At 47.5% G+C, this 25000-nt stretch overlaps 1 protein-coding gene across 2 annotated transcripts in view; it reads left to right on the top strand.

The window, feature by feature from the left end:
* bcar1 (BCAR1 scaffold protein, Cas family member) overlaps positions 1–25000 on the top strand; it is a 65281-nt gene that overhangs the window by 18864 nt on the left and 21417 nt on the right. Inside the window, exons 1-2 of one of the 2 annotated variants that reach the window (XM_068603380.1) lie at positions 11795–12213; positions 24985–25000. The exon at positions 24985–25000 is cut by the window's right edge and continues 656 nt beyond it. In XM_068603380.1, the coding sequence (XP_068459481.1) occupies positions 12202–12213; positions 24985–25000 (28 nt within the window). In that variant the 5' untranslated portion in view covers positions 11795–12201. Of the gene's footprint in view, positions 1–11794; positions 12214–24984 lie in introns of those variants that run through there. The other variant, XM_068603379.1, reaches the window with a different exon arrangement.

Below are 25000 nucleotides of genomic sequence, written 5' to 3' on the forward strand. Positions count from 1 at the left end.
ACAGTAGTCCAGTCTCCTGGAGGTAAATGACCTGTGAACGCACCGTTACAGTAGTCCAGTCTCCTGGAGGTAAATGACCTGTGAACGCACCGTTACAGTAGTCCAGTCTCCTGGAGATAAATGACCTGTGAACGCACCGTTACAGTAGTCCAGTCTCCTGGAGATAAATGACCTGTGAACGCACCGTTACAGTAGTCCAGTCTCCTGGAGGTAAATGACCAGTGAACGCACCGTTGCTGTCGTCCAATGAAACACACAACATGAACATTATGTTTTAATATGGTATTATATTTTAAAGCAGCTTCCTCTTAGCTTCTTTTGTGTCCACCTCTTGGTGTAAGTTCCCTTCCAGACTCCTGAAGCGTCACGAGAGGGCAGAAACATCCAGGGTTAAGTGATGTGTTGTGATTAGTAGAAAACAAATGTAATTAAGCAGAAACACAAACGTGCCCAACGTCATCAGCGGGACCGTTTAGCTAACCGCAGTCTGAATGAAGCGCTCGTAGCGTGAATACGCGGCTGTGAAGGAGTGTGTGAGATGAAGCATCACACGTCCTCGTTGGCCCATTAGCATGATGTAGGTCAGCCGTGTTTCTGTGCTTCATCCCAGCTGACATGTTGGGAGCTCCTGCTTCTCTGCCTCCATCCTGCTACATCTCTGCAGATGTGTTTCTGAGCAGCAACGGCTTTATTTTCATGAATATTGTTTCTTTGCCGTGTGAAGTGCATGCTGATGTTCACCGTGTAGAACTCCAGAATACAAACGAAAGGTTCTTTCATCACATCGGGACAAAAGTTCAGGAAATCCAGTTTGTCCCGAGGCTCCATGAACGCACCGTGCAGAGAGCACATCCCTTCATTCTGCAGTCACACTCTGAAGATGGACGAGGTACACAATCACATTCATGTGCTCATAACCATCATACATAAGATATGTAACACTGCACATATTATATGTAACACAACACATACTATATGTTACACAACACATAATATATGTAACACTGCACATAATATATGTAACACAACACATATTATATGTAACACAACACATACTATATGTTACACAACACATAATATATGTAACACTGCACATAATATATGTAACACAACACATATTATATGTAACACAACACATACTATATGTTACACAACACATGCTATATGTAACACAACACATACTATATGTTACACAACACATACTATATGTAACACTACACATATTATATGTAACACAACACATACTATATGTTACACAACACATGCTATATGTAACACAACACATAATATATGTAACACAACACATAATATATGTAACACAACACATAATATATGTAACACAACACATACTCTATGTTACACTACACATGATATATGTAACACAACACATAAGATATGTAACACTGCACATAATATATGTAACACTACACATACTATATGTTACACAACACATAATATATGTAACACAACACATAATATATGTAACACAACATATACTATATGTAACACAACACATATTATATGTAACACAACACATATTATATGTAACACAGCACATACTATATGTAACACAACACATAGCAGGTGTAACACAACACATAACAGGTGTAACACATAACAGATGTAACACAACACATAGCAGATGTAACACAACACATAGCAGATGTAACACAACACATAACAGATGTAACACAACACATAGCAGGTGTAACACAACACATAACAGGTGTAACACATAACAGATGTAACACAACACATAGCAGATGTAACACAACACATAGCAGATGTAACACAACACATAACAGATGTAACACAACACATAACAGGTGTAACACAACACATAACAGGTGTAACACATAGCAGGTGTAACACAACACATAACAGGTGTAACACATAACAGATGTAACACAACACATAGCAGATGTAACACAACACATAGCAGATGCAACACAACACATAACAGATGTAACACAACACATAGCAGGTGTAACACAACACATAACAGATGTAACACAACACATAGCAGGTGTCACACAACACATAACAGGTGTAACACATAGCAGGTGTAACACAACACGTAACAGGTGTAACACATAACAGATGTAACACAACACATAACAGGTGTAACACAACACATAATATATATAACACAACACATAACAGGTGTAACACAACACATAACAGGTGTAACACAACACATAACAGGTGTAACACAACACATAGCAGGTGTAACACAACACATAACAGGTGTAACACAACACATAACAGGTGTAACACAACACATAACAGGTGTAACACAACACATAGCAGGTGTAACACAACACTAGCACCTCTCATAGTAAACTCCAGCTGATGTCGTGGACATGAACCTTTTCACTCTTTCACTAAATAAAAATCTCACTTACAGATTTTATGGCCAGTTTAATCTTCAGCTCTCGACTCCTCTCGGCTATTTATTTAGGTTTTTTATTACTCTGAGGTTTTTTTCGGCGTCCCTCGGCCGCTACACATCCTCCAGCGGCCTCTGGCGGAGCGACGCTGGCCAGATGTTTCTGGTGTGTCTCAAAAGGTTTCATGGCGATCTTCTCTTCAGGCGCCAGGCCCCGCCCCCTCACCGGAGCGTCAGCCAGCTGTTGCTGAGCGATAAGGAGGCCATGTTGAGTCGCTGGCGTGGCGTGTAACGGCCCTCACGCCGCAGGCGGGTTGTGCCGGAGCCCCGATGGAGGAAATCCATCGGTAATCCACATAAATCTCCTCTAATCTACATATTACGTGGATTAAAGAGCAGCCAGTCGGCGCCGCTGATCGGGCTCCCGTGGGGACAAAAGGTCACCGGTGCAGCTTGATGCTTTAAAACTCATAAGTCAATTGTTTATATCAGCGCTAATGCTAACAGGCACTCAGAGTGCAGACCCTGAACGCAGCACGCAGATGATCTTTCTGTCGTGTTGTCTGAAAGATTCATGATATTCCAGCGGCGCGCAGCAGACCGTGGCCGAGCGCTGCCGCCGCCGCTCTACATTGAGGGTTTGAATGCTAATTAGCCTACTCCACTTCTGAAGCCTATAAAAAGACGGCGCGTCCTCTGGAGAACTTTCAGCGACTGATCCGTCCTCCTGCTTTTTCTCTCCGAGAAATGGATCTGTGTATTTACTGGAGCGAGACGTTCAGCGTCTGGAGACACGGAGAGATGTGAAGATGCAGCGTGTTGTTCAAGCTGTAAAACCTTTAAAAGAACATCCGCAGAATGTCTGTCATTGCAAATACGAGTCATCTAGTGACCTGGTTGTATAGAAGTCTATGCTTCATGTGTTAAAGCTGCATTCTCTCTCCTGACCACCAGGGGGCGACTCCTCTGGTTGTATAGAAGTCTATGCTTCATGTGTTAAAGCTGCATTCTCTCTCCTGACCACCAGGGGGCGACTCCTCTGGTTGTATAGAAGTCTATGCTTCATGTGTTAAAGCTGCATTCTCTCTCCTGACCACCAGGGGGCGACTCCTCTGGTTGTATAGAAGTCTGTGCTTCATGTGTTAAAGCTGCATTCTCTCTTCTGACCACCAGGGGGCGACTCCTCTGGTTGTATAGAAGTCTATGCTTCATGTGTTAAAGCTGCATTCTCTCTCCTGACCACCAGGGGGCGACTCCTCTGGTTGTATAGAAGTCTATGCAACATGTGTTGAAGCTGCATTGTATAGAAGAACACATGGAGACCCCCTGGAAATAATCAGTATCATGAATGTTGTATTTTACTGTCTTTTCGTAACAGTTTCAGTCCCAGTCTTCTCCAGCAGAATAAATGTACGTACCCTACACGTTGTCATTCCTTAGCTGCGTGCCTGTGTTTCTTTACGCAGCGACATGTCTGCCGTGAGAAGAGGCCTTAATATATTTTATTTTTAACGCATTAGTATCCTCCTCATCAGACCATGTGCAGGGAAAACAAAAGGCTCCGCTCTGCTTGTTTCTTTTGTTGAATCTAATGAGTTTGATTAGTGTGTGTCTGTGTGTGCTCAGCCTGTGTTTTGTGTGAAGATGTGCGTTCTGCATGTGTTATCATCAGCAAATCTAGATAAGTCCAGACCGTGTGTGTGTGTGTGTGTGTGTGTGTGTGTGTGTGTGTGTGATGATGAGAGTCTGGGGCCAGACTTCAAGTGGTATATTTATGTGTTCATGTGTTCATTCACGCTGAGTTATAAATAATGAATCTGCTTTTAATAGAAAAAGGCTCAAAATATCAGCAGCATACATACAGGCATCTATATAAATGTTTATTCTTTTAATCAAACTATTGTCTCTCATTCATTTGAGTCATTTAAGGTTTACTGTATGCTTTGAATCCTCACTGTTAGTTTAAATACTACATTTTATCACTTTTTATGGTTTACACACACATTTCACTACATGCTTGCTCATGTAAATGTGGTTAAAGGTCATATAAATGTGGTTAAAAGTCATATAAATGTGGTTTAAAGTCATGTAAATGTGGTTAAAAGTCATGGAAATGTGGTTTAAAGTCATGCAAATGTTGTTTAAAGTCATACAAATGTGGTTTAAAGTTATGTAAATGTGGTTAAACGTCATGTAAATGTGGTTAAACGTCATGTAAATCCATTGGTAAATGTGGAGGAACCCTGCTCGCTGTCCCGTGAGGCCGTACGTTCTGCAGCACACAGCCACGGTTCTCCCCGTGTGTTCCACGCTCACGCGCTGTGCTTCCTGTCCTCCAGGTGTTCTGCAGGATGTTTGACTGCCTGCGAGCGGCGCCGCAGGTGGAGGTAGGTCTGACAGCATGGGGTGCAGTGTAACACCTGAACTGAGCACCGAGCGCCCGCTGCGTGACAAAGCCTCTGACTCGCTTGCACCCGACAGACGAGACGCTGGACGCGTTCACTCAGCAGAGGGAACTGATCGATGTCGAGCGAGGTCGCCCGTTGGGTGTCAAGCATCGTGGAACTTCTCTGGTGTTGATATCGACTACTACGTTTCAGTGAGAACCGAAAGAAACATGTTATAGTCCGTCAGTTTGAAATGTGTCGGATGAACACGTGATTTAACTTATGTTTACAAGAAAAGCAGTTAGAGATACACAATCACTCTAAAACACCGCTGACTGAGACTGCACACTGTGTGGGCTGATGCTGCATGCATCTGTTCAATCTATGTCAACTAACATGCGGGCCAGACTAATTCATGGAGCGCGTGTCCGTCTCTTCATGGAGCTGGTGGTCTTCTTTGTTATTTTCAAATGACATTATTCTTTTGTAAATGTTGTGTTCTCTGCGGTGAAGACCATCACACTGATCACTCATTTCAAATGCAATGCAGGATGTTTTTATGTGTGGGGTGAAGCGCTTAATGTTTGGTGGCTTTGGCGGTTGCAGGTAGACATTTTGCTGTATTGTGGCAGTCGAAATATGACGACTCAGCATGGATACGACAGACATGGTCAGCAGTAAAAAGCACATTGTACTCGGCACAAAACCAACTGCCATCACCTCCATGTTTAATATAGTCAGTACAAGAATGTGTCCTATAAACACCCAAGATGGATTAAACATGGCTGTGTGTGGTGTAATTGTAAGTGTATAAGTTGTTGTGTTGATTGTAGTAGAACTAAAGGGTGTGCATAGAAACTTTAAAAAGGGAATTGCACTGCACAGATACTGGTAAAAAAGAGGGGTATTGTGGGTAACTCGGGTTGTGTTTGTGTAAAAATGTTCAAAGCCAAACATCAGACCAGAACACCGACATAGACGTTTTGATCGTCGGCCATCTTGGTTTCAGAGAACCACCCAATGCTGAACAAGACGTTTCTCCGTGGCTGAAATTACACGAGGCTTTAAGCCTTACGATCTTGACGATGCATTGCGTGCCTTCACATTTCAAACGATCTGATTGGTCGATCCGGCTTTACGACACGCTCTCACTCAGCGTGAGCGAGTTCTCAATGAACTGCAGTGGGACACGAGCAGTATCCTAGTGTGCATGTATTTAACCCTAGAGCCACACGGCTCACTACTGTACGCAGAGAATGCTGCGTGACACCGAAAGGTGAACAGGTTCACGCTCGACACAACCCCACAGGCCGTGTGTGTGTGTGTGTGTGTGTGTGTGTGTGATGTTCCCTACTGTGGCTGTCACTTTGCGTTGCTGTCAAAGAGCTGATTGTCTGACACACAGAACAAAGTGTTGCCTCTGGCGCCGTGTCAGTCTGACAGAATGTGTTTTTCAGCGGCATCCCTCCGCTGGAGGGCTGCGCTTTAATCAACAAATACGTTTTCGGGACACTTTTTTTCCAGCACTTGGGCCGATCGCTCTGCGCAGGTTTGGTGCGCGGCCCTGGATGTTTAGCTCCGGGTTACAGGCCGAGCCACAGATACGTAGTGTCCCTCTCCTCAATAGGTGTCCAGTATGTTTTGTGTTCACTGCTCGTGTCTGACAGTGAGGCATTCATGCTCAGTTTTATGATAATGGCCCGGACGGCTCTGAATGGCCGTCACTGTGCAGTGAATGGGACGCATTCAGGCTCTGCGGGCTCATTCTGAAAGAGATGGCGGCCGATAGAGAGAGCGCTGACCTCCAGGACGGAGACGAGCTGCAGGAACCTTTCTACAAAACGCTTCTTTATGATGTCACCAGTCTGCTACCACACGTTACCATCCAGACCGCTTATTGCTGTGAGGAAACGTTCACTGCTGCGTGTGTGTGTGTCTGTGTGTGTGTGTCTGTGTCTGTGTGTGTGTTTGTGTGTGTGTGTGTGTGTGTCTGTGTGTGTGTGTGTCTGTGTCTGTGTGTGTGTGTCTGTGTGTGCGTGTGTGTGTGTCTGTGTGTGTGTGTCTGTGTGTGCGTGTGTGTGTGTATGTGTTTGTGTGTGTGTGTGTGTGTCTGTGTGTGTGTGTTTGTGTGTGCGTGTGTGTGTGTCTGTGTGTGTGTGGGTCTGTGTGTGTGTGTGTGGGTATGTGTCTGTGTGTGTGTCTGTGTGTGTGGGGGGGTATGTGTCTGTGTCTGTGTGTGTGTGTGTCTGTGTGTGTGTCTGTGTGTCTGTGTGTTTGTCTGTGTGTGTCTGTGCATGTTTGTGTGAGTTGGTATGTGCTTGTGTGTGTGTGTGTGTGTGTCTGCGTGCGTGCGTGTGTTTGCATGGGTGCATGTGTGTGTGTGAGTTTGTATATGTGTGTGTGTCTGCGTGTGTGTGTGTATGCATGCGTGTGTGTGTGTGTGTATGCTTGAGTGCAGGCGTGTGTGTGTGTGTGCATGTGTGTGTGAGTTGGTATGTGCTTGTGTGTGTGTGTGTGTGTGTGTATGTGTGTTTGTCTGTGTGTGTGGGTATGTGTGTGTGTTTGTCTGTGTGTGTGTGGGTATGTGTGTGTGTGTCTGTGTGTGTGTGTGTGTGTGTGTGTGTGTGTGTGTGTGTTTGTGTGTATGCATGCGTGTCTGTGCGTGTGTGTGTGTGTGTGTATGCGTGAGTGCATGCCTGTGTGTGTGTGTGTGTGTGTCTGTGTGAGAGCGTTCTGTCTAATCCACGAGTCGCATCATTTTTGGCGCTTGACCCCTGACCTCACCAACTCTGACATCACACATCACACTCACAGAGGGACTCTCTCTCTCTCTCTCTCTCTCTCTCTGCCCCCCCCCCCCCCTCTCCATTACTTTCATCAGGAGGACACACACATCCTCTCATCTTCATCAAAAAGCCTCCAGCTCCGCCCCCTCCCGCCTTTCCCTCTCCCTGTTGCATGGGGAACGTCTGAGTGATGAAGTCACAGTGCGGCGTGTTAGCGGCGTGTTAGCAGCGTGTTAGCAGCGTGACATCAGACGTTATCGTATTGAAGACGCCGTTTTCTTTTGGCCGTGACCACGATGGTCCCTGAACCTGAACCACGCGTTCATTAGTGACGAAGAAGAAGACAGGATGAAGGCAGGGGAAACCCAAACAAAGCCAGTGTATTTATTTTAAAGCTATACACAATGTTTAATATCTAAACTGCGGCAAATACTACTCAAAAAGAGCGTAATGGAAATAGCATGTTGTAGCCGACACGCTAAAGCTAAAAGCATCTACCTGTTGTGCTCTGAGAGCAAACGAAGAGGTCGGATGTCTGGAGAGTTTCATCAGGAACACGTTGTGTTACAGCTGTGAATGTTCATCATGCAGCAAAGAAGACAAGCGGGACGGTTGATTGTTCAGCGCCCAGCGGACGCTCATGTTGCATGACTGTGAATATGCATTAGGGCTGAGCAATTAGACGCATGGAGAGAGAGAGAGAGAGAGAGAGAGAGAGAGAGAGAGAGAGAGAGAGAGAGAGAGAGAGAGAGAGAGAGAGAGAGAGAGATTATATTGCATTGGAAGTTGCGTCATACCAGAGATTATAAGAGGACGTCAGATTGGTTTATAGAATTCAGTTTTGAAGCCTTGAGTTTGGCATTTTGGCCGTCGCCATCTTGGATTTTTGCCTCCAGTGAGTAGAAGTGACCATACTTGGACTGCAGACACGTGACGTCCAGCAGCGACCTGTCAATCACCTTGGAGCCCCGCCCCTAAAGTGTCCCCTGCTTTATGGTCTGTTTGACTCTAACAAACAAGAAGACTAAAAAACTAGAGATTGAGACATAAACTCATGTTTACAATGTTTACTGAGGGAATACATCAAGAGAGAAGTAGAGTCACTTACATAGACTTCTATACAACCAAGGGAGTCGCCCCCTGGTGGTCAGGAGAGAGAATGCAGCTTTAACACATAAAGCATAGACTTCTATACAACCAGAGGAATACATTTATAGTTGTTGTTTTTAATTTGTTCTGCTGATCAGTTTCAATAAGACCATTTACACACACACACACACACACACACACACACACCACAACATGGAGGAAGTCAAGTGAGGACATTTTATAGCCGTTCACAAAGGGGTTAGAGCCGGATCCAGAACATGACAATGATGAATCCCTATTTAGACCTTTGGGTAATTTGTGTGTGTGTGTGTGTGTGTGTGTGATGTATTACAGTAGGATATGGAAGGATATTATTCCCACACGTTCCAGAACCTGTTGCTGCAGGAGGAAGTGATCCTTGTGGTTTTACAGTAGTCAGGCTCTCTAACGTCACACACACACACACACACACACACACACACACACGCACACACACACACACACACCTGTGCTTTAGTTGGGTCCCCAAACGCAACCCGACAATAGAATTCCAGTATTAAATAAACAAATGACTCTCCACACAACAACTCAGGAAATTAATGTTCATATCGGGACAAACACCATCCCATTATGTTTCTTTGTGTGTGTGCGTGTGCATGTGTGTGTGTGTGTGTGTGTGTGTGTAGTATCTTCTCTAATGTTTGGCACCAAACGTCACACAAAATGTCATTATAAAATGTAAATGGTCATCCGCTTCTGGAGATATTATACGGTTCATGAACTTCTCAGAAATCCAACACACAGGAGGGGGATCACTGGCTGTTATAATCAGCACCCTGAGTGATGAACACACAGTCCCATGCACACACACACTTTCTCCGAGTTCATCAATTAGTGTGTCTGTGTGTGTGTGTGTGTGTGTGTGTGTGCCGCTGGACCAGAGCACAGAGCTGACAGGGGTTAATGAAGTTATTAACCATGTGAATGGAGAGAGAATGCAGAGATGCTCATCCACACACACACTGTCATCTGATTCTTCTCGCTTCTGGATGGAATTTTAATGTGATGATGATGAGGGTGATGATGATGATGATGGTGTGTCAGCCGCATGGCAGATATCGGGCTTTAAGTTGTGAGCCTTTTCTCTTGGCTGCAAAGTGTGACACGGCATTGTGTTGCAGCGAGAGTTCAACCGAGTTTCATTTCTTTCTTTCGTCCGGATTCCTTTTGTTTTGCTGGAGCCGACTGTCACTGCATCGATGCAGCGGCCATATTGAATGAGGCTGCGTTTTCCTCTCCTATTCCTGACCACCAGGGGGCGACTCCTCTGGTGGGATAGAAGTCTATGCTTCATGTGTTGAAGCTGCATTCTCTCTCCTGACCACCAGGGGGCGACTCCTCTGGTTGTATAGAAGTCTATGCTTCATGTGTTGAAGCTGCATTCTCTCTCCTGACCACCAGGGGGCGACTCCTCTGGTTGTATAGAAGTCTATGCTTCATGTGTTAAAGCTGCATTCTCTCTCCTGACCACCAGGGGGCGACTCCTCTGGTTGTATAGAAGTCTATGCTTCATGTGTTAAAGCTGCATTCTCTCTCCTGACCACCAGAGGGCGACTCCTCTGGTTGTATAGAAGTCTATGCTTCATGTGTTAAAGCTGCATTCTCTCTCCTGACCACCAGGGGGCGACTCCTCTGGTTGTATAGAAGTCTATGCTTCATGTGTTAAAGCTGCATTCTCTCTCCTGACCACCAGAGGGCGACTCCTCTAGTTGTATAGAAGTCTATGCTTCATGTGTTGAAGCTGCATTCTCTCTCCTGACCACCAGTGGGCGACTCCTCTGGTTGTATAGAAGTCTATGCTTCATGTGTTAAAGCTGCATTCTCTCTCCTGACCACCAGTGGGCGACTCCTCTGGTATATCTGCAGGTCTCTACCACGTCTGCTCTGAAATCAGTTTTGGTTTCAGAACTTTTTCACGATGTGTTCCTAGTTTCTAGAAAGTAGGTAATAGTAAAATTGTAGTCACTTAAAAATGATCCAGCGTTTGGTCGTAGCTAGCTAAACCCTCTCGTGGCGCTTCTGGTTCCAAATGAACAAGATGGCGACGGTCCAAAACCAAGATGGCGACGGCCAAAGTGTTGAACTAGACGCTTCAAAACCGTCGTCCACAAACCAACGGGTGACTTCACAGTGACTTCCTGCTACATAAGAAGATCCGCCTTCACCCAAACGAGACATCATGGCCGTTTGCTGTCCGGCTTCCCTCTTCCGTGTTGGTCCAGAAGTTAAGATGGCCGACGTCCTCAACCTGAACCGAGAGCATAGACACAGAAACTTAGTGTCCACGACGCAGCTTCAACAGCATGAACCATTACCATATTCAGATTCACATTGACCCATATCGCCAAATCCTCAATGATTGCTTTCAGTTCTCATGCGTGTGTGAGTCCGTGTGTGCGTCCGTGTGTATGTGTGTGTGTGTGGCACACTTGTAGGTCAGCGTGACAGAGGCTGTTGTTGTCGAGTGTGGCGATTGGAGGGCAGTGCCCAGGTCACAGAGGGTGAAGTGTGTGTGTGTAGGTGTGTGTGGAATGTTGCGCTGCATCAGACACAATGTAACGACTGTTCTTCACATGTTAGCAGCCTCATGGCCATATTTGGACATCCTACATGTCAGACGCAGACATGTTGTAAATAGTGAAGGTACGGGAAGGTCCAGAATATCTGAATATGCAGAAGCGCCTCCAGCTTGTAAACCTTCTTTGCGGTTGGCAAATTGTCGGATTTAAAGATTCCAGTGTTTTTCAATTCATGTAAAAATAAACGATCAATGACTTAAAGCGAGGAGCAGCGAGACATCAGGTCATGTTGCCCTGTGAGGGAGTGTGTCAGCAGCACTACAATGCACTGACAGTCTCTCACAGCCAGGGGGGGAGAGCGAGAGAGAGAGAGAGAGAGAGAGAGAGAGAGAGAGAGAGAGAGAGAGTGAGTGAGTGAGTGAGTGAGTGAGAGAGAGAGAGAGAGAGAGAGAGAGAGAGAGAGAGAGAGAGAGAGAGAGAGAGAGGTTGAGTTTGCATGAGAGGGGGCTCCTCGGGCCAATGGCCGGTCTGGATAGAGGGAATATGAGGATCCAGCAGGAAGTGATGTGTCGGGTTACAGGCTCCTCCCCCTTTTCCTCGGCAAGAGAGGGAGAGGAAAGGGAGGGAGATCAAGGGAGAAAGGGGCGAGCGGGGTGGAGGTAAAGAGCCGAGCAGCAGTCTCATTCCTGCCGCCTGAGATCACGGAGCAAGGCAGCAGAATGTGTCGGGATCCGCTCAACTACTGAAAACAAGACCCGACAAGACAGAGGGAGGGAGGGAGGAGAAGAGCAGGGAGGACAGAAGGACATAGGAAGGAGGGAAGGAAGGAGAGAGGAGGAGGAGACCTGGAGGAGTTTTCAGGGGATCTTTTTGGGATCTACTTTCCGCAACAACAAAACAAAAAGGATCGAGTTGGCAAAGTGTCTTCCAAGGGGGCTGAGCTTCAGCCGCCTCACTGCAGCAGGGACACAATGAACTATCTGGTGAGTGGGTGTGAGTGTGTGTGTGTGTGTGTGTGTGTGTGTGTGTGTGTGTGTGTGTGTGTGTGTGTGTGTGTGAGTGTGTGTGTGTGTGTGTGAAGGAGATTCCAGTGTGTGCATGCTAAATCACTGTCTCTCTCTCTCTCTGCCTTTTAAATACAAGCCCAAACATTTTGCTTCTTCTGTTGCTGTTTGGCTATTCCTTCATCCCCCTCTGGTTCAGTGTGTGTGTTTGTGTGTGTGCGTGTGTGTGTGTGAGAGTGTGTGTTTAAGCAGGACCTGCTATGCCCAGCTGTGCACGGACTGAGGTAGTTGTGAGAGACTTCAGTATGAAGAAAAGGGAAATGTGAAGGGGGAGGAGAGTTCACATTTTCTCTGCGGATTCCTACCTTTTGTTGGCTCTCAGCGGGGTGTGTGTGTGTGTGTGTGTGTGTGTGTGTGTGTGTGTGGTAAGGGGTTTAAAGTCAGCATACACATGTCGAGGACGCCTGGCTGTCCTGTGAAGGAATGCGCTGAGACCAAAAGGAGAAGGAAAAAAAAAGTTGAGACATTTCCCTCCTGGTTTCCCCTCAAGTCGTCTCTCTTGAGTTTGTGTGAAAGCAGTTTGAAGTCTCGGCTTTCTCGAGGCGGCGCATCCGAACACGAGGAGGAAGAAGCCAGTAAAAGTTTGTGACCTTTGAGCGCTTTTTTTTCCCCCCCTGAGTGAATCCTGCGTGTTTTCCTTTGAACTTTCGTCCCTGAACGCATCGCCGTCCAGTTCACGGCAGAAAGAAAGAACGAAAGAAGAGAGAGAAGAGAGAGAGAGAGAGCAGAGGTCTGTCTTTCTGCTGACTCAGAGGAAAGAGCAGAGAAATGAAGGTTTTATGGCCGCAGAGGCAGGCTGAAAGAGAAGGAGAGAAAAAACTAGAGCAGAGAGAGAGAGAGAGAGAGAGAGAGAGAGAGAGAGAGAGAGAGAGAGAGAGAGAGAGAGAGAGAGAGGATGAAATGTGCACGTATTGAATATGACATTGATTTAGTGAAAGAGAGAGAGAATAGGTCTTCAGTGGAGAGAGAGAGAGGAAAAAGACCGTCCTGAAGCCTTTTCTGCTATTGTTTGAAGGGCTTCTGCGTCAGCTCGTGTCATACCACTGAGTGTGTGTGTGTGTGTGTGTGTGTGTGTGTGTGTGTGTGTGTTTGGGGTAACTACACAGTCAGGAATGTGGCCGACAGTGGAATACTGTGGAGCAGATTGCTCTCTCTGTCTGTGTGTGTCTGTGTGTGTGTGCAACGAGTAATTACACGCCGGTAATTAGCGTGTAATTAATATAGAATAAGACTCGCCGTCCTGGAGCTCAGAGGCTGCCGTGTCGCGTCGGCTCACTCGCAGTTCGTTCGGCCTAATGTCAATTTTTCACTTTTGCCGGAGAGTAATTGGCTTAACGGTGTTCAGCTCTGACTGGAGAGGAAACGCAGACACACGCAGGGAAAAGGAAAAGGCGTGTTCCACGTCAAGGAGGACATTAGAAGGATCAGGATTAGATCTCCGGTAATCTCTGCAGTGGGCCCACAACTTGTTCCCGTCTTCATCTCTTGCGTCACACCGCCAGGCCGAGTCAGGACCTGGGTCCTTTCTTCAGGTGTGTGAATAGAGAGCAGGCGTCCCTTAATGTCCGGCCGGCCTGTCCTGATTGGCCGATCCACTGGACTCGCGTCCTGATTGGCCGATCCACCGGCTGACTTTATGGGCGACACCTGTGTCCGCACGCTTTGAGTCAGGGGTCACTGAAGATGTGTGCGACGGATCTGTGTGTGTGTGGCCACACCAAAGCCAGAGTGTGTGTGTGTGTGTGTGTGTGTGTGTGTGTGTGTGTGTGTGTGTGTGTGTGTGTGTGTGTGTGTGTGTGTGTGTGTGTGTGTGTGTGTGTGTGTGTGTGTGTGTGTGTGTGTGTGTGTGTCATGCAGGAGACAGAATGGAATTCCCAGCCTCCATGAGTCAGGGAGTGAGTCAGTGGGAATGCACGGACGGAGAAATGTGTCCCGACACAACGAGGACGGTCCACTGTGGTCCACGCTGCTGCTGCAGTGCAGACGGACCTGAGTGAATGTAAAACACACAGCTGGGGGTGTGTGCGCGTGTGTGTGTGTGTGTGTGTGTGTTAACGTAGACTCACCTCCGATTGGAACTGTGCCGTAGAGCTCCATTGTTGTCCAGAAACAATGGGAACACATCAATGAGTTGTTTTGTTTGCACCGGGTGAAATGAAACTTGATTACATAAACCGTCACGCTGCCAGAAATACTCCATGTAGAGTAATCCTGTCCTGAAAACAGATGATCTGCAACCAACTAACAGCACCAACCTGACCCAGACTTAACAATTCAAGACTCATATATACTGTTGAAGAAATCAATGTGTCCCACCTGAGCAGCTCGTTAAGGGTTAACAGGTGGACGCACTCACTTCTAAAAGCTCTCAATATGAGCTCATGTTATCCGTGCTGCTGTTTCTCAAAAGCTCAGATGTTTAAATAGAAAGAGGGACACAAACACAGCTCTTGAAAGGTCTAGACATGGCCAAAACAAGGGAATTACTTATTTATATGGATTGAGTGATTGATTTATTTTAAGTGTCCTGCACCACATGGTGCTCAGCCCATTTGGCTTAAAAGACACTCAGCAACAACAACTCAAACGCTCGTGAAACAGTTCATGAACAGTTCATGTACAAAGAGGACACCAGGACGCCCAAAATCCCTTCTTTCCAAACAACTATGTGGTGGACAATTGTTCTGTACGTCAAGTCTGTGAGATCTGCCAGATGAGTGACCAGCGTCCCTCTGGACATGAATGCTGCAGTGTCTTGGAGACGCATGCAGACGCTGAAAGACGAGGCTTTGTCCCGCTGTGGACTGACTCACAGCGCTGGTCACGGACCGCCCATTAGAGGGACGGTTCCCATGCACATCGGCATCCTCCGTCATCTCAGAGAACCAGAATAGAAGGGCATCCAATTGACCTGCTCCAGTCCTTCAGAGGTCAGGTTGTTCTCTCACACTGTTTAGTTGTGTTGGCTTTACAATTAGCGGGAACATTGTGAGTTCACGGTTTCCACCAAAGCTTCAAGTATCAGGTTTGATGTTTGGTCGTTGACTAATAAAGGACTATCTTATCTTATCTTTAGCCACTGTGTGGGACTTGGATCAGAAAGAAGATCCCACATGTAGCACACAACAGACGTGTCAGATATAGCGATGCTACATATTTGGTTTCGGCTAAGGAGTTGCATCGGCGGCATCTTCCCTTTTTGCCGGATAGAAACGCCGTCAACGCGCCCTTTGCTCTGCGTCTCAGGACGACGAGCGGCTCTTTGTCTGGATAGACTTTCCTTTAAGGTCCAGACCAACTGATTCACTAACGTCTCCATCAGTTCAGCGTTGCCGTGCGCGCGTGAAAGACGCTTCAGTTGTTGTACCTCGTAAATTGGCTAATGTCATGCGCATTAGACGAAACCTTCACGGAGCTTCATGGTTTGAAATGAAGGGACGTCTCTTCCACAGAGAAGAAGTCTCAGAACAGGACGCGTGACGTCTCCTTCGGTGTGTTCCTGTGTTGTGTTTCTGCCCTCGGCTTCACGGTACAGTAGAGTTAGCAGACAAACAACAAGCTATGAATCACTGGATGTTTTCCCCCGCTGCTCAGTGCTGAATCACAGAGTCAACACTGCAGCCTCAGCTGCAGCTTTCTCAACAGATTGATGTGAGTGATCAAAGTGTCACAGTTCACCAGAGTGGAGATTTACGCCCCGTGGTTATGAAACCATTTTTAAGCCGCACACCTTTAGTCTGTTGTGTAGCCGCAGCATTTCTGCGGTGAGACGACAACATATTGATGCATTCATGCCGTTCGTGCGGCTGCACATCACAGTGGGTTTCTTTTTATTCCAGCGTGAAGATGAACGCTTCCCCACTTTATCATAAGTGTGTTTTTGAGCAGAGAAATAAAGACTGTAATCTCTCTCTGCCACCGACACACACAGTCGGTGATGGGAGGGTGTGTCACAGGGACTTAGCTCCAGGTCGCTGCTGCCTGTGTAAGTGCCGGTTAGTAAAGCCCTTAAACACAGGTGTGAACAGCTCACATTCACGTCTTCTGTTCGCATCGCACAACAAGCTGTTGGGTCACAAGCCAGCTCCGTGATACTGCAAACAGGATGTCAAGTGTGATGGATGGAGGGAAGTAAGACGCCATCCGGTCAGATAGAAATCCCAAACGAAAGTTAGTTTCAGGGTCACACATTTCCGAGAATCCCTTTGCGATTCGCGTCAAAAGCAGGAGGAGCAGCTCCTCTGTGTGTCTTCTTGTCCGTCAACAGGTTGAGCAACACTAAAGGCCACGCCTACGCGGGCCTATCCTGTGCTGCAGGCGACACAATCCCTGCATGTTGTTCCTGCTGTTAGTCATAGCCCGGAGGCAGGCATTCCTCTGCAGGGATCATCACTCGTTAAAGCTGCAGCCGTAACGAGCGCTTAGGCACACAAAGCTGCAGGGCTGTTTGGGAAAGACTGATTGCGTTGTACTTCTTTAGCGCCGACGGCCGCTAAGATAGATCCATTACATGCATGCCTATTGATAATTTGACGTATTGATCGAGTGAACCTTCAGATTGAAAGGTTTCTAGGGAACCTTGAGGCGGCCTTCAGGGATCCTTTTGGGAAAGGGAGCCGGAGACGCCACTGGACTCACAGCAGGAGATCGTCTCTGTCGACGCGTTCTCAAATACTCTGTCTGGTCCGGGCCGAGCGGCGGCGTCTGGGCCGAGCGTGCAGGAGGGAGGGCACGACCCCGAGCACGCCGCGTTCCCTCAGCCGGCTCCTCGTAAACTAACCAGTGTCTTGTCGCACCTTAATTTAGTTTGACGACTTCGGCGTCACTTACCGAGAGAAGCGCCTCCAGTTGGACATCTGTGTTCTCCCATGCAGCTCCTCCAGGGAGGTGGACATGAGTTCAGTGTGTGTGTGTGTGTGTGTGTGTGTGTGTGTGTGTGTGTGTGTGTGCAAGGGGCTTTAGGTGCCTCTTAGAAGCCTCACACAGTTGTCCCATAGGAGGTGAACTTACCACCAGGATCCACAAAGTGGGACTGGCAAGAGAGAATTGTCAAAATGATTGGAGATGTTTGTATTGGTCTCATGAGAGCGTACCTTTCCCATAATGCAACTCAGTAGCACTTCAGACTGAACATGTCGGAAGTCAAAAAGGGTTTATGGTTGTTCCCAATGGTCCCCATGGAGGTTCCCAATGGTCCCTCTGGAGGTTCCCAATGGTCCACATGGAGGTTCAAATGGAGGTTCCCAATGGTCCCTATGGAAGTTCCAAATGGTCCCAATAGGTTCCCATGTATGTTCCCAATGGTTCCCATAGAGGTTCCCATGGAGGTGTTCAATGGTCCCCATGGAGATTCCCATGGAGGTTCCCAATGGTTCCCATGGTTGTTCTCAATGGTTCCCATGGAGGTTCCTATGGAGGTTCCCAATGGTTCCCCATGGTCCTCGTAGGTTCCTTTGGAGGTTCCCGATGGCTCCCAATGGTCCACATGGAGGTTCCCAATGGTCCCCATGGAGGTTCCCGATGGTTCCCAACGGTCCTCATAGGTTCCCTTGGAGGTTCCCATGAGGGTTCCCAATGATTCCCATGGTTGTTCTCAATGGTCCCCATGGAGGTTCCCAATGGTCCCCATGGAGGTTCCCGATGGTTCCCAACGGTCCTCATAGGTTCCCTTGGAGGTTCCCATGGGGGTTCCCAATGGTTCCCATGGTTGTTCTCAATGGTCCCCATGGAGGTTCCCAATGGTCCCCATGGAGGTTCCTAATGGTCCCCATGGAGGTTCCCATAGGTTCTTATGGAGATGAAAGCCGTCACAGAGATGGTGCAGGGACGCCATGTCCTGTGGATACGGACACACTGGTGCTCCTGCAAGACGTTCACAGTGATGCACACATGAAAAGGTGGAACCCAGCTCACGTTCTCCACACACCAACGTGTGCGCTGGATTGTCTGTTTTCAGGAAGCGACGGAGGCGTTCGGACGCGTCTTCGGGGGGTTCGTGTTGTCAAACTGGACGGCTCACCTCCCGAGCCGGAGAAGACGCGCTGCGGCCGCTAAACTCTTCTTCACGGGGAACCCGGCCTTTAAAGACACGCAGAACCCTTCAGGTTCTGTCCTGTTTAGGTTTCATAAGCACGGCTCTGGTAATTATTCAGAGCACGCTTTGCCTCAGAGCCGTGTTCGGCTGCGGCATTCGGATCGAGAGCTCTCCGCTGAAAACGCAACACGACACGGCCTCGCACATTACCGCACACACACACACACACACACACACACACACACACACACACACACTGTCAGCGGCTCAGAGGCGATGGACCACTGGGGGAGCGTGCTCTCTGCTGGTGAACACAACCGGCCGTGCACGCACAAGTCTTCCTCAAGATCAGTCTGACGTGCCGGGTCAGGACGAGAGGGAGAGGAAGAGGAGGGGGCTGGAGGACGAAGAGGAGGAGGAAGAGGAAGAAGAGGATGTTGGAAATGAGAGAAGGGGAAGAAACAAGTAAAGGAATTAAAAAGAGAGCTGCGCTCAAGTCGTTTGTTTCACGTCTGTATCATGAAATTCGTGTGTGTGTGTGTGTGTGTGTGTGTGTGTGTGTGTGTGTGTGTGGTGACACCTCTGGAATGTGAGGTAATAGGAGAGTTGTGTGTTTGTATGCGGAGGCTGTGGAATGCTGTAGTAAGTGTGACAGAGAGAGAGAGAGAGAGAGAGAGAGAGAGAGAGAGAGAGAGAGGAAAGACGAATGTAGAGGAGAGAGAGGAAAGTAGAGGAGAGAGAGAAATTGAGAGAGAGAGAGAGAGAGAGAGACAGGCCCAGGCTCGCTTCAGCAGTAGCAGTGATACAGAAACACACACACACACACACACACCTCAGCTATCCAGATGCATTCTGGTCCACAAGACACGGGGCCACGATCCAGTGGAGCATCTGCAAGTCCTGTAATAACTAAAATATTATAAAATCCACACGTTCATGTTTCATGTTCACAGTTTTAGTTTCAGTGAACAACAGGATGTTCTATGTTCTACGTTCTATGTTCTATGTTCTGCATAACCCTCATGGATCTCTATGAGTGTCATTAAAGAGCTGATCCTGAACACAAGAGACATGTTGAGTTATCACGTCAGAATTCAAAATTCATAGAACAATCTCTAAAAAATGAAGCTGAGTCATCAACAACTCATGTCCCCTTGAGTCAAAACAGACCGCAGCGCTTTGATAATCCAGTAAATATGATCTGAATGAAGCTGAAAAGTGCTGAATAAATGAATAAAATGCTGCATGAAACAAAGAGGAATGTTTCCCTCCGTGAACACCAGACGCTGAACGTCTCCAACAAGCTGACCGGCATGCAGAGTTCACGCTTCACATGCTTGTCATTTGATTGGTCGGCTGATAAGTGGGCGGGCTCCCGCTGAACGATACGTCTTGAAGGTGGACGTGTGTACGAGCACACGTATATATGCACCCGGACGTATGCACACGTATGTATGCACACATTTAAGGAAGGATGATTGGATATTGCCGTCAAATGAATATTTTGTCGGTTCTTTTTGCGTTCATTGTTAAATGGGTGCAACATGTGACCGTGGCTGTGATTAATTACAGGGTTCAAAGTGTTTTTCATATCATCTCGACGTCTGAGCTGACGTCTAAAATCTTTTTTAGATGGACAGATTTGTTTTGCTCCTCCTTTTAAATCACAAACTTATTTCACCGACTCACCACGACAGACACACAACCTGAGAACACAACACAGTCTGTGTGTGGGAAGAAATGAAACTAAAACACGCACACACACACCTCTCCCTCACCCTTTCTGTCATGAAGAGTCGATCTTGTCTGGTTACGCAACAAATATTTTACCACCACCTTTACACACACGTGCACACACACACACACACACTAATGAGGTGCAATAACGGACAGGACTTTCTGTCTCCCGACACACACGAGATAGAGTGCAACACTGGGTCAGTGTGTGTGTGTGTGTGTGTGTGTGTGTGTGTGTGTGTGTGTGTGTGTGTGTGTGTGTGTGTGTGTGTGTGTGTGTGTGTGTGTGTGTGTGTGTGTCTGGAAGTCTATCTTTGTGAGGACTCGTGTGAGTGTGAGACCTTGAGAGTGAGGACATGTTTCTTCTCTCAGGGTTCAGACTTGGTTTCGTGGTTCAGGTTTGGGTCGAGGCCCAAACTCACGTCACCCTCCTGTGGTGCAGGGATCACATGTGACACGCCAACGCAACGCAGAACCAGCAGTATTTTAGGGAAAAGTTGATATATGAGCAACATTCTAGTATATTAGAGATTCCTTTATATCTTTTAACTTGACCTAAATAATAAAAAGGTTCAAAACTACAAAGTGGAGGAGAGTAAATTATTGACATGCTATAGATAAAAGTTTAACGAGAGGACGTGACATTCACATCAAAAGATGTGCATCACTGTTGAGTTGTTGGGACTACAAACACTGTTTTACAACGGTGTAACAGAGTGACACCTCTCTTGTCTCAAACTATCTCTGACTGACAGCTTCCTGCAGAACAGCAAGTGATCAACAGAACGAACGTTAAGCAGTCAGCTGGCATTTATTAGTGTGTGTGTGTGTGTGTGTGTGTGTGTGTGTGTGTGTGTGTGTGTGTCTTGCTGTGAAGTTAAGTAGTTTTTTGCTGAATTGATAAAAGAAGAAGAGACTTCAGCAGTTCTGTTGTTCTAGAGCTTTTCTGGTCTCACACGTCTTCAGCAGGGTGAGCTGCAGGGTGAGCTGCAGAATGAGCTGCAGGGTGAGCTGCACAGTGAGCTGCAGGGTGAGCTGCACAGTGAGCTGCAGGGTGAGCTGCACAGTGAGCTGCAGGGTGAGCTGCACAGTGAGCTGCAGGCTGAGCTGCAGGCTGAGCAGTGAGCTGTGTGACTCCCGGCCGTGACAGCTGGGAGCCGGACAGAGCGAGCAAAAGAACAAGAGAAGAAGAAAGAGCAGCGAGGCTTTGTGACATGTCAGCGTGGACAGAATAGATGGAGACACTCAGGGGGGTTCATAAAGTGGCTTTTTCTTCTGTTTCGGTCTTACTCTCTGCATTGTGGACACACACACACACACACACACACACACACTCACACACACACACACACACACACACACACACACACACAAAACCTCTTGTGGCAGGCTAGTATTTGTCCCCAGGGGTCAAATGGGAGGCAAGAGACAAAAGGACATTAAGCCACACACACACACACTCACACACAAACACACACACACACACACACACTCACACAGATGAGCGACCTGTCTCCACTGAGCTCGCTCCAGCAGCTGTTCACATTACTTCCTCCTCAGTGGAGATGTCTTCTGCCTCTCTCCTCTTTGCTTCTTGGATACGAATAAAAAAATACATGTCAGACAATTTCTAGTCCTGATAAATAAATGCATCATCATATTAACTGGTAGGCATTACATTGTAGATGCTGCTTCCATGATATGCTTCATTCATATGCTATTGTCATTTTAAAGAGGACTAGAGGCCGTTCCTGTCGTTATGTCCTGAGCTAACAGTGACGCTAATCAAGCATTCTGCACGTTGTGATTGTTTTTCAGGATGTGTGACGTGATCTTTATTGTTCATGCATCCACATGGTCTGAAGGGAAGAGAACCCACCGCGCAGTGAGCAAACACCTCTCGCTCCTCTGGGATCACGTCCCTGTGCTTAACCGATGAGCCAGTGAGGACCCGCTCCACTCTCACTGGTGCATTCTGGGAGAATCAGATGTTTAGTTCTCTGACCGTCATCAGTGTCAGCGGGTCGCTCGACCTTCCTCCCTCCAGACGCCTCTGCTGCTCCTCTCCCTCCTCGGCTCTCTTTCATCCCCCGACGGCGCCACGCCGCTGAAGTTCAGGCGTTGCTCCGTCCCTGGCGACGGTCGCCTTGGCAACATCTCCTCGACGAGGCCCCCGAGACGCCGCTGGGTTTCATCCCCAGAGGTCCGGGACTGTCTGCGTTCTCAGGGTCTGCTCGCCCACGCCGAGCTGGAGCTCATGAGGAGGGAGCTCGTCCTGAAGCCACAAGGCAGCCGGTGGATCCCTCGTCTGCCCATAGTTCACATGTGGAAGTGTCCTTGAGCAAGACCCTGAAACCCCCACGATGGTCCTGGTCCTCAGAGGGGTCTAGATCACGCTAACGGACCCAGGAAGGGTCCCTGAAGTCCGGGTACAGGTGGCGGTGCTCTCGGGGGTCCAGTTGCTCCTCACAGCAGCACTCTGCTCCTGAATCACTCAGGATGGGTGAAATGCAGAGAACACATGTCCCCTTGTGGGACTAACGAGGGATTTAAATTACAACTTAACTAATAAAATGAACCAAAGGCCAGTCTGAAAGGGATCTGGCACGGCTCGGACTCAGGTCAGGTCTCGGGTAAGACCACCGCGGCGCGCTGACAACAGGACTTGGATCATAAATAATTCCCTCAAAGTGACGCCGCCAGGAGAGTTCCACGTGAGACCTTTTGTCCCGCCGGACGTCCATCGTGTGGACAGACGCTGTCCGGCGTCCCGCTGGCCGCTCACAGCAGACAGAAATAGAGAGAGCATGAGAACCTCCTCGGGGTCGAGTCGCCGACTCACCGTCCAATCAGCAGGCAGCGTGAGTCGTCCTCGCGTCTGCACTTCCTGTTTCTCTGGACGCCGGAAAAAAAGTGTCATTAAAATAAATTGGATGTGAACACAGTGTGTATTTCCTCCTGTGTGTGTGTGTGTGTGTGTGTGTGTGTGTGTGTGTGTGTGTGTGTGTGTGTGTGTGTGTGTGTGTGTGTGTGTGCAATCACATCTCAAGAACTTTGAATAAAGTCATGAAATTACTACTTTCTTCTTTCAATACTTTTTGGATGCATGTTTTCTGTCTTTTGGGAATCTTCACTTCAACTTCACAGAAAAATAAATGTCTGGTCTAAAGGCGTCTGTCTGTAGCCACGCCCCTCAGTGATGTCACAGTCTGGGGCAAAGAGACAAGAAAGGTGTTTGGCATGTATTTATATGTATATATATGTTTTCCTTTGAAAAGGGAATTCTCTCTGAGCGCGTCAACACAAGTGAAAGTGAAGAAGCGAGCTCTTCGGGGTCGAGGGCCTGCAGCAAGAGAAAGGTCCGCCTGTAAATCCTGAAGCCAATTAAATGGCCTCATTTAAATGTGTGTGTGTGTGTGTGTGTGTGTGTGTGTGTGTGTGTGTGTGTGTGTGTGTGTGTGTGTGTGTGTGTGCTGGCAGAGGGCCAGTACAGGCTGTACTAGTCTGTGGTAGTCGGGGCAGAACTCAGACACAGAGGAGGAGAGCAGCTGAGAGTTCAGACGTGGACGGCAAATATTGGTTTAGTTTCAAAGAGTTCTAGAAAGACTGAGGTGGGGGAGGGCTGTGTGTGTGTGTGTGTGTGAGTGTGTGTGCGTGCATGTGTGTGGTGATATTTTTAACTCTTTTCTTCTATTGTTTATTTTTACCAGCCCATTCCGCTCACTGGATGTTGGAGAGCTGGCGTTTGAAGACGTTATCAGAACTGCTCTGTACATCCAGTCCAGCGTGCTTGTGCTTTGCCCTTCTCTTTGTTCTGCGTGCGATCACATGTTACAGCGTGTCCTTTGTGCAACAAAACAACAACAAAAAGGAGTCAGTACATGGCTGCCGTCCTGATGGTGAGCACAGCTGTGTCTGGATGCTTGGCTCTGACTCCTCGGCAGCGTTCACCCTCTGCCGGGTTTTCAAACAAACTCGTGCTAAATGTCTCTGAACTGAAAGCGTTGACGGCGGTACAACCGCTCTGGGAAGACGCTTTGGAAAACAAGTGTTACGTCGTGCCTCCGAGACAACAAAGCATGTGAATATGACGGTTTACATCCTATTGTCTACCAGCAGTTTCCTTTCACGAGACTCTTCCTCAAACCTGATGTTTTTGTGCCTGAAGCGAACAAACTGCTCATGTGTCGCTTGAGAAGGAAATTGCAAACGAGTGAAACTGACTCTTTGCATGATTTCCTGCACAACATGGTGCATTTCTTTAATTTCCTTTGCACTGATATTAATTTTGGAGATTTATTTTTGAAGTTTTCACAAAGTTTTACACATTTCAAGTTGGAAAAGCAACAGATCCATAGCTGCATTCACTAAATCATCAGTCAAACACACATTTAAGTAAGTTCAATTCAGTTTATTTTGTATAGACCAAAATCACAACTACAAGGTTTTCCTCAGAGGGCTTTACAATCTATACTCATGACATCCTGTCCCAGGACCTCACATCAGATCAGGAACAACTCCCAAAATAAAGATAGTAAAACCCTTTCACAAGGAAACAGGAAGTAACCTTCATAGATTAGAGGAGGATCCTCTCCAGGATGCACAGAAGCAACAGATGTCATGTGACCGAGTTACAGCTCATTACAAGAATATGACAGAAACTATTCATATAATGAGTAGTTGATGAACGGTACACACAATGAGTAGTATACACGCGGTCCACCATCCAAAAAATCTGGGTCTTGGGGAATCAGGACTGCATGGCCCGTCCACATGATCGTATGTGTACATCAATGTATCGTCCACATGATCGTACGTGTGCATCGATGTATCGTCCACATGATCGTACGTGTGCATCGATGTATCGTCCACATGATCGTACGTGTGCATTGACGTATTGTTCCTCTGCCCCTCTGCAGAACGTGCTGGCCAAGG

Source organism: Clinocottus analis, unplaced genomic scaffold (assembly GCF_023055335.1).
Source record: "Clinocottus analis isolate CAN_PGR_092001 unplaced genomic scaffold, fCliAna1.0.p SCAF_6, whole genome shotgun sequence".
In the NCBI taxonomy this organism is placed as follows: Eukaryota; Metazoa; Chordata; class Actinopteri; order Perciformes; family Cottidae; genus Clinocottus; species Clinocottus analis.